Source organism: Vombatus ursinus, unplaced genomic scaffold, assembly GCF_900497805.2.
Source record: "Vombatus ursinus unplaced genomic scaffold, bare-nosed wombat genome assembly UNPS02014870.1, whole genome shotgun sequence".
Lineage (NCBI taxonomy): Eukaryota > Metazoa > Chordata > Mammalia > Diprotodontia > Vombatidae > Vombatus > Vombatus ursinus.
The window spans coordinates 8,783,279-8,793,820 of NW_020954648.1; the positions used below are offsets into that span (position 1 = coordinate 8,783,279).

The 10,542-nt window shown below is 37.7% G+C and overlaps 1 protein-coding gene across 1 annotated transcript in view; it reads right to left on the reverse strand.

Annotated features, from left to right (window-relative positions):
- SVOPL (SVOP like) overlaps positions 1-8,528 on the reverse strand; it is a 58,541-nt gene extending 50,013 nt beyond the window's left edge. The window contains exons 1-3 of the mRNA XM_027842298.1: positions 8,450-8,528; positions 8,219-8,310; positions 1,040-1,138 (exon numbers count right to left, since the gene is read on the reverse strand). Of these exons, the coding sequence (XP_027698099.1) occupies positions 1,040-1,138; positions 8,219-8,310; positions 8,450-8,528 (270 nt within the window). The remainder of the gene's footprint in view (positions 1-1,039; positions 1,139-8,218; positions 8,311-8,449) is intronic.
- Positions 8,529-10,542: the final 2,014 nt, after the last annotated feature.

Below are 10,542 nucleotides of genomic sequence, written 5' to 3' on the forward strand. Positions count from 1 at the left end.
TCTAAAATATGCTCATTTATCAGCTTAAGCATTCATCCATCTCCTCTAAATAGGAGAAAGCAGGGGCTAATGGAGTTGATAAAGGGAGTGTCATAGAGTGGATTCTTTGTGACATAGTTTGCTATTTTAGAACATAAGAGTTTAGTGGATTTTGGTGACTCCTGCTTACTGCTACTTAAAGTATGCTGCCAAAATGTGGCAGCAGGGTGCTCACTCACCCAGGGAATCAAGCATTTTTGATATAAATAACAATATATTATATAAACTTAAGTAAATTTTAAATAACACAGATCATTAAAAGTAACTTTAAAAAACAAATATAAATGAAAAGATATATTTTCTTATGAACAGTATAACCCAGGGGCTCTTAATCTTTCTTTTTCTTATCATGAATCCCCCAGGCAAACTGGTGAAATCTAGGGATTCTGTCTCAGAATCATGTCCTGGAGAAGAGAGTGTTACACTGGTACACACAGTGATTGGGGCAAAACAAAAACCAAAAAAACAAAACCAGGAAGAAGACAGGGCACCAAGTACAGAGGAGAATCATACTTAAATAAGGATGGGATAAACTGCATATTCAAAATCTCCCTTGAAATATTCAGAAACACATTACATGGTTTTATTCATTCATTCTAAAAAAAATTTATTAAGTGCCTATGTGTACAAGGTACTGGTTTCATCGGACCAAAGCCAACCTATGGCATCATTTATGACAAGCAAGTGGTTAAACTGGAATTGTAATAGATCGTGAAGGCTTGTTGAAGTGAAGGGGTTATAGAGGTTTAGAGATCCATTAAAAAGTACCAGTGTAACACTCTCTTCTCTAAGACTAAGTGGATAAAATAAATAAGCAAACCTATTAAATAAACTAGATAGAAATTGTTAGAAATTTGATTTATAAGAATTGCTCATAAATGACCAGGTTCTAGAATTCTCAGTCTTGGAGCTCATAGCTGGGATAAGGTAAGGAGATGGTATGCAGAAGCCCTGAGCACCTACTTCCTATACATTCATAGCACTGAGAGTGGCTACTCACTGTGGTCACCAAAGCCACTTGCCAGTTCTCCAGATGCCATTCACAGCGGATAACAGGGGACACAACAGCAATCAACATGATTTCCATGGCCTCAGCCACCTTTAGAAGGAGAACACCAAGTCTGAGTACCCAGCATGCCACGGCTTCTCTTCAAGTCTGTCTTCCTCCCTCCTTCATTTGTTAATTAAATACCCTGTACTGATGATTGCTGTGAGCAAAAAAATAAGAAGCCACACCCCCTGGCTTTAGGGGATTTATAGTACAGTTAGAGAAAGCAAAGGTATGAGACATCTAGAAAATCATTACAAAGTATCACATGAATGAGGGCAGGATGGGGTGGGGGGGAGGTGTGCGTGGAGTTCCCCTTAGTATAGCACACAAGAGTCCCTAGGGTAGCTAGGTGGCAGAGTGGATAAAGCATTGGACCTGCAATCAGGAAGACTCATCTTTCTGAGTTCAAATCTGGCCTCAGACACTAAGCTATTTGAGCAAGTCACTTAACCCTGTTTGCTTCAGTTTCCTCATCTGTAAAATGATCTGGAGAAGGAAATGGCAAACCACTCCAGTATCTCTGCTAAGAAAACCCCAAATGGGATCACAAAGAGCTGGAGACAATTGAAATAATTAACTTTTTTCCTTTTTTTTTTAAATTTCTTTGGTATTGGTAGATCAAAGGGTATGCACAGTTTTATAACCCTTTGGGCACAGTTCCAAATTGCTCTCTAGAATGGTTGGATCAGTTCACAACTCCAGCAATAGTGCATTAATGTCCCAGTTTTCCCACATCCTCTCCAATATTTATCATTTTCCTTTTCTATCATGTTAACTAATTTGACGGGTGTGAGGTGATACTTCATAATCAATAGTATTTAGAGCATTTTTTCATATAACTATACATGACTTCGATTTGTCTGAAAACTGCCTGTTTGTATCCTTTGACCATTTATCAGTTGGGGAATGGCTTGTATTCTTGTAAATTTGATTTAGTTCTCTATATATTTGTGAAATTAGGCCTTCATCAAAGACACTTGCTGTAAAAATTTTCCCCCAATTTTCTTTTTTTATACCTAGTTTCTGCATACTGTTTTCCAGTCTTCCCAGCAGTTTTTGTCAAATAATGAGTTTTTGTCCCAAAAGCTTGGGTCTTTAGGTTTATCAAACACTAGATTACTATGGTCATTTATTATTATATATTGTATACCTATTCCATTGATCTATCACTCTATTTCTTAGCCAGTACCAGATTCTTTTGATGATTACCACTTTATAACAGAATTTGAGATTTGGTACAGCTAGGCTACTTTTCTTCACATTTTTTTCCATTGATTCCCTTGATATTCTTGACCTTTTGCTCTTCCAGATAAATTTTATTAATTTTTTTCTAGCTCTAAAAATAATGTTTTGGTAGTTTCATTGGTATGGTACTGAATAAGTACATTGATAATGAAGTTGACGCATGTATTGCCAGAGCTAGCTCAATGTTTGGGAGGCTCCGAAGGAAAGTGGGGGAGAAGAGGTATTAGACTGACTACCAAACTGAAGGTCTACAGAGCCGTTGTGCTGACCTCGTTGCCGTATGCCTGTGAAACCTGGACAGCATACCAGCACCATGCCAGTAAACTGAATCACTTCCATTTGAATTGTCTTAGAAGATTCTGAAGATCACCTGGCAGGGTAAGATACCAGACACTGAGGTCCTTTCTCAAACTAAACTGCCAAGCATTCAAACTTTATGTCAGAGAGCACAACTCCAATGGGCTGGCCACATTGTTCGAATGCAAAACGTACGTTTGCCAAAAAGACTATTTTATGGAGAACTCGCACAGGGCAAGCATTCACACGGTGGGAAGAAGAAGCGATACAAGGACACTCTCAAGGTCTCTCTTAAGAACTTGGAATTGATTGTGACAAGGGAGACACTGGCACAGGACCACTCCAATATGGCATGCCCACATCAGAAAAGGTGCTGTGCTCTATGAGCAAAGCAGAATTGAAATAGCTCAAAAGAAATTCAAGATAATGCAAATTTAAAGAATCCACTCCAAACGTTCATATGAACTATTTGTGCCCAACCTGTGGTAGAACACTCTGAGCTCCTATTGGTCTGATCAGCCACAGTCAAACACACTGAAACTTGACTCTGGCATAGTGATGTCATTTTAATCCTCTTTGACAACAAAGGACAACAACCAGTATTGTAGTTTTTATCATAATGGCTTGGCCCACCCAGTAGCAATTAATATTTTCCAGTTATTTAGAACCGACTACTTGTGTGAGAAGTATTTTGTAATTGTGTTCATATAGTTATTGGTTTGTTTTGGCAGGTAGACTCTCAAGTATTTCATATCATCTACAGTTATTTTAAATGGATTTTCTCTTTCTATCTCTTGCTGCTGGACTTTGTTGGTAATGTATACAAATGCTGATGATTTATGTAGGTTTATTATATATCCTACAACTTTGCTAAAATTGTTAGTTATTTCCACTAGTTTTTTAATTGATTCTCTAGGATTCTCTAAGCATACCATCATATCATCTACAAAGAATGATAATTTATTTCCTCATTGCCTATTCCAATTTCTTTTTCTTCTCTTATTGTTATAGCTAGCATTTCTAGTACAATACTGAATAATAGTGGTGATAATGGGCATCTTGCTTCACCCCTAATCTCATTAAGAAGGCTTCTAACTTATCCGCATTACAGATTATGCTTGCTGATGATTTTAGATAGATATTTCTTATTTTAAGGAAAGCCCCCTTTATTCTTATGCTGTCTAGTGTTTTTAATAGGAATGGGTATCGTATTTTGTCAAAGGCTTTTTCTGCATCTGTTGAGATAAACATATGATTTCTGTTGGTTTGTTATTGATATAGTTGATTATATTGATAGTTTTCCTAATATTGAACCAGCCCTGCATTCCTGGTATAAATCCCATCTGATCACAGCACATGATTCTTATGATATATTGTTGTAATCCTCTTGCTAGTATTTTAAATTTTTTCATCAATATTCGTGAGAAAAATTGGTCTATAGTTTTCTTCCTCTGTTTTTACTCTTCCTGCTTTAGGTATCAGTACCATATTTGTGTCATAAAAGGAATTTGGTAGGACTTTTTCTTCACCTATTTTTTCCAAAACAGCTTATATAGTATTGGGATTAATTGTCCTTTAAATGTTTGGTAGAATTCACTTGTGAATCCATCTAGTCCTAGGGATTTTTTCTTAGAGTTCATTGATGGCTTGTTCAATTTCTTTTTCTAAGATGGGGTTATTTAAATATTCTATTTCCTCTTTTGTTAATTTGAGTAATTTATATTTTTGTAAATATTTATCTATTTTGCTTAGATTGTCGTTTATTGGCATGTAATTGGGCAAAATTGCCCCTAATAATTGTTTTAAATTCCTATTCCTTGGTGGTGAATTCATCCCTTTCATGTTTGATACTGGTTATTTGGTTTTCTTTTTTCCTTTTTTAAAATCAAATTAACTAATGAGTTTTTTTTCATAAAACCAGCTCCTAGTTTTATTGATTAGTTAGTTCAATGGTTTTCTTACTTTCAATTTTATTAATCTCTTCTTTAATTTTCAGGATTTCCAATTTAATGTTTAATTGGATATTTTTAATTCATTCTTTTTCTAGTCTTTTTTTTTAGTTGCATGAGCAAATCATAGATTTGCTCCTTCTCTATTTTATTGATAGAACCATTTAGAGATATAAAAATTCTCCTAAGTATTGCTTTGGAAGCATCCCATTAATTTTGGTATTTGTCTCATTGTTATTCTCTTTAATGAAATTATCAATTGCTTCTACGATTTGTTCTTTTTACCCACTTATTCTTTAGGATTAGATTATTTAGTTTCCAATTAATTTTTTATCTCTTTCCACTGCTCTTTATTGAATACATTTTAATTGCATTGGGATCTGAAAAGGATTCATTTAATATTTCTGCTTTTCTGCATTTGGTTATGAGGTTTTTATGCCCTAATACATGGTCAATTTTTGTGTAGGTGCCACATACCACAGAGAAAAAGGTATAGTCCTTTCTATTTCCATTCAATGTTCTCCAGAGGTCTATCATATCTATTTTTCTAAAATTCTATTCACCTTCCTAACTTCTTTATTATTTTTTGTTAGAATTATCTATTTCTGAGAGGAAAAAGTAGAGGTCCCCCACCAGTAAGTTTTACTATTTCCTCCTGTAATTCATACAGCTTCTTTAAAAATTTAACTCAGGGAAGCTAAGTGGCACAGTGGGTAGAGCACTGGCCCTGGAGTCAGGAAGTCCCGAGTTCAAATCTGACCTCAGACACTTGACACTTATTAGCTGTGTGACCCTGGGCAAGACACTCAACCTCATTGCCTAGCCGAAAAGAAAAAAAAATTTTAGCTGCTATACCATTTGGTGCATGCATATATATATATATATATATATATATATATATATATATATATATATGTATAGTATTGATATTACTTCATTGTCTATGGTACCTTTTAGCAAGGTATAATTTCCTTCCTTATTTCTTTTACTCAGCTCTATTTTTGCTTTTGCCTTGTCTGAGATCATGATTGCTATCCCTGCCTTTTAACTTCAGCTGGAGCATTGGGTTCTGCTCTAGCCCCTTACACTTACTCTGTGTGTGTCTCTGTGCTTCAGATACGTTTCTTGTAAACAGTATACTGTAGTATTGTAGTTTTTAATCCATTCTGCTACCCACTTTCATTCTGTGGGTAAAGTCATCCCATTCACATTTATAGTTATGATAACTGTGTATTTTCCTCCATTCTATTTTCCCCCTTGTTTATCCTCTCTCTCTTACCTTTCACATTGTCCCTCCTCACAAGTGTTTTACTTCTGATCACCACACCTCCCTCAATGTGCCCTCCCTCATATCAATCTCAGCCCCCTTCTCTTATCTCCATCCCTTGTTACTTCCTTATAGGGTAGGATAGATATCTGTATCCAAATGAGTGTGTATGCTATTCCTTCTTTAAGTCAATTCTGATGAGAATAAGGTTCAATTGTTGCCCTGCCCACCCCCCAATCGTCCCTCCTCAGTAATAGCGTTTTTGTGCTTCTTTTATGCAAGATAATTTACCCTGTTCTATCTCTCTCTTCCCTCTTCTTCCAGTGCAATCTTCTTTCTTACCCCTTATTTTTTTTTGATAGTATCCCATTATAGTCAACTCACACTCACACCCTCTCTCTATGTATACTCCTAATTGTCTAATAATGATAAAGTTTTTAAGAGTTAAAAATATTATCTTGCCATGTAGGAATACAAACAGTTTAACCTTATTGAATCTTATGTTTTCTCTTTCTTGTTTACCTTTTTATGCTTCTATTAAGAAAGTCTTCTTATTGAAGGTGGGATTTTAGCTGGGACTTGAAGGAAGCCTGCTAAGCTAGGAAGGGAGATGAGGAGAGAGAGCATTCCATGTATGGGTGACTGCTAGTGAAAATGACCAAAGTCAGGAGATGGAGTATCTAATTTGAGGAACAGCAAAGATAGCGTCATTATTGTAAAGTACATGAGGAGGAGTAAGGCATAAGAAGTCTGGGAAGGTAGGAGAGTACCAGGTTATAAAAGACTTTGAATACTAAACAGATTTTTGTATTTGATCCTGGAGGTGATAGGAAGTCCTTGGGGTTTACTGAATGGAGTTAGAAGTGACGAGATCAGGGTGGAGAATGGATTGGAGTGGGGAGAGACTTTAGGCAAGGAGACCAACTAGCAAGCTATTGAAACAGTCCAGGTATAAGATGATGAGACTACATCAAGGTGGTGGCAGTGTCAGAGGAGAGAAGGGGGAACATACAAGAGATGTTATGAAAGTGAAATAGATAGACTTTGAAAACAGATTGGCTACGAAGGATGAAAAAGAGTAAAGAGTCAAAGATGAAACATAGGTTGCAAGCCTAGGTCAGTGGGAGATTGGTGGTGTCCTTGACACTAAAAGGAAAATTAGGAAGAGGGGAAGCGTTTAGTGTTGGGACAGCGAGGGGCGGGGGGAGAAGGAGGGAAGAATAATGAGTTGAGTTTTGGACATGTTGAGTTTACGATGTCAAAAAGATATTCAGTTAAAGATGTACAATATATATTTGGAGAGAGGTTAGTGCTGAATAAGTAGATCTGTGAATCATTAGCATAGAGATGATAATCATTTTCTCCTGGGAAGATCAACAAGCAAAATGATGTAGAGGGAGAAGAGAAGAAAGCCCAGAACAGAGCTTTGGGCAATACTTAACGGTTAATGGAAATGATTTAAATGAAGGAGACTGAAAAGTTGTAGTCTGACAGAGAGGAAGAGAACCAGGAAAGAGTAGTGTCACAAAAACCTGGGGAGAAAAGAAATTCCAGAAGAGGGTGCTTAGCAATATTAAAGGCTGACAGAGCTCAAGAAGGATTAGGACTGGGAAAGGGCCATTAGATTTAGCAGTTGGAGATTATTGATAATTTTGGAGAGAACAATTTCAGTTTCATGAGGTCAGAAGTCAGACTACAAAGAGTTAAGTAAGAGGAAGAGTAACATGGCACAACTGTACCACTGTACCTCTGAAACTTAGTAAATATGTGGCATTGATAACCCTCTCTAAGCTTCAGTTTCTTCATCTATAAAATGAGGCCCCTTACTCGAACTTCAGTGGTTCCCTCTCACCTCTGGGATCAAATACCCATTCCCTAACCACCTGCCTTGCCAAATAACTACTCTTATTTACTCTAGCATGGCAAGAAATAGAAGACTTTCAAATAAAAACAATACTTCCCTGGCCCAGGAAATTTATCAATTGGTAAGTGAAATAAAGAAGCCAACTTTGCATTACATCAGTGCCTTATAGCCGCTCAGGATTGATGTTGTGTCTTTCCAGAATACAATTGTAGTGGGAAGTAGGAAAGAAGCTGACAGGGAGATTAGGATATGTAATCTGGGATAGATGAACTTTTTATGGTGTGGCTTATTTGGTTTTGAAGTAGTGTTAATTTCAAGAACATGAGATATTCCCCCATTCAATTATACACAGGAAAACATCTCTTTAAAAAGTCAACAGAATTTTTAAAAAATTATTTACCCCTGAAATCATTCTTGCTGTGGATGATTTAAAGTCAATTGCTTATTGTCTGTGTTCAGGACAATAGCTTGCTGTCTGAAGAATTCAACAACAAAAGAACGCTTACCCCCGTGCTGCCCATGATTAGGAACAGTGCTATGTGAAACCGTCCAAATCCAATGGTCTCCACAGCCTCTTCTACCGTGAATGTCTTTGGCTCTAAGGAAGAAAGGCAAAACTGGCTTTAAGCAAACACTTAGCCTAAGATGCCAAGCAAAGAGGGCGACCTTTTGTGGGACAAGTTGCTCACTCCTCTAGAAGGATAATAGAGCGCTTGCTGCATTTTAAAATCTCCTACCTTTCTGTGGCTCTGAGGACTCGGGGTTCAGATCTTCAAGGCCAATAGTGGTAACTGGCTCAGTCTGTTTGGTGGCCATCTTCCAAGGGGGCCAGAATCCCGGGCTGCCCCTCTTTCCACTATAAGATCTATTGAGGAAATAAGGGATCCATGAAAAGCTTCAGTTGGGATTTTACCATCATTTTTGCATGATTCATTGTTAGTCATACCTTCCTCCTGTCAGTAGGAAGACAGGGAACTATTAAGGCAGAATATGTTATTACAAGTCACAGTCATTATATTAGGTGTTTTTACTTAAGTATTTTTATTACAATAGAGGTTTTAATATAAGGTGGGAGAAGGAATTTTCAGAAGTGATTTGAGTATAAAAATAAAAGGCATCAATAAAACTGATTTTTAAAATATTTGGCAAGGCAGGTGGTTAGGGAATAGGCCACTGAGTCAGAAAAAACTAGGCTCAAGTCTCACCTCTGACACACGCTGGCTGTGTGACCCTGGGCAAGTCATTTACTTTTTAGTATCCTAGGAAACTTTCTAAGAGAGTAATATTGGTAGAAGGAATTTCTTCACAAGAGAGTTCCATATAACAGTAAAATTATAGCTCTATACTATCCCTACCCACACACACACATACACACACACACACCCAACCCCAAACCTAAGTTTCTAACTAGAAGATCAGTGATATCAAAGAGAGGGCCAAGCCCAATATGTCCTGATTCTGGCTACTTGGATTCACTAGGTAAAGAAGGCCTAGCAGATTCTTTCCCACAGACTGGACTTATTTTAAAAGACTAATAATTAGGGGCAGCTAAGTGGCACAGTGGATAGAGCACCAGCCCTGGATTCAGGAGAAACCCAAGTTCAAATCTGGCCTAGACACTTACTAGCTGTGTGACCCTGGGCAAGTCACTTAACCCCAATTGCTTAAAATAAAAATAAATAAAAGACGAATTTTTTTTTTTTAGGCAATTGGGGTTAAGTGACTTGCCCAGGGTCACACAGCTAGTAAGTGTCAAGTGTTTGGTCTGAGGCCAGATTTGAACTCAGGTCCTCCTGACTTCAGGGCCAGTGCTCTATCCAAAGATGAATAATTTTTTAAAAAAGACTAATAATTAGGTTGACACCCCCATCTAGTCATTTACCCAACCCATCTTTCTAACTGCATTGCAACAATCACCCTGGTGCTCCCCACCAGAAACAGCACCTTCCGGACCTCCAGAAAACATGCGCCTAATTCACTTGGCTTTGGAACTCTTGTCCTGAGGTTGAGCTACACTGATTGGTGACTAAGTTCGTATCAATTCATCTCATTTTCTATCTGCTGTTATTCAGTCATTTTCAGTCATGTTCAACTCTTCATGACTCCATTTGGGGTTTTCATGTTTGAGATACTGGAATGGCTTGCCATTTCCTTCTCCAGCTCCTTTTACAGATGAGGAAATTGAGGCACATAGCTGGTCACATAGCTGGTAAGTGTCGGAGGTCAGATTTGAACTCAGGAAGATGAGTCTTCCTAACTCCAGGCCTGGTGCTTTATCCACTGCATCACCTAGCTGCCCCTTTTTTTATCTGTCTCCATGCTTCACATCCCAACCAGCCAGGCCATCTTACCATATACCTGCCATCATGCAACACAGTACCTGCCTCTTTTCACTTCCTATTATGGCTATATTAAACTAATATTAGCCATGCTTTTGGAAGAGACATGCCAATTGGATGTCCCATGAATTAGCTCACCATCCCTTTACCTCCTCAGACCAAAATTCCCTTCCTTGGCCACCACTCATCTAGATGGGTTGTCTCTGGCTAAGAGATTATGAGTTCCTTTAGGGTGGGAATTTTTTATTTACATCTTTGGCTTACATCTAATCCAGCAAAGCTGGATTTACCTAAACACTTGGCCTAAGATGCCAACTAAATAGAGCAACTCTTATGGGACAAGAGTCAGAGAATCTGTTCTCTCTTCAGTTTGTTGTTATTGGGTCATTTTAGTGGTGTCCAACTCTTCATGACCCCATTTAGGGTTTTCTTGGTAAAGATACTAGAGTGGTTTGACATTTCCTTCTCCAGCTCATTTTACAGATGAATAA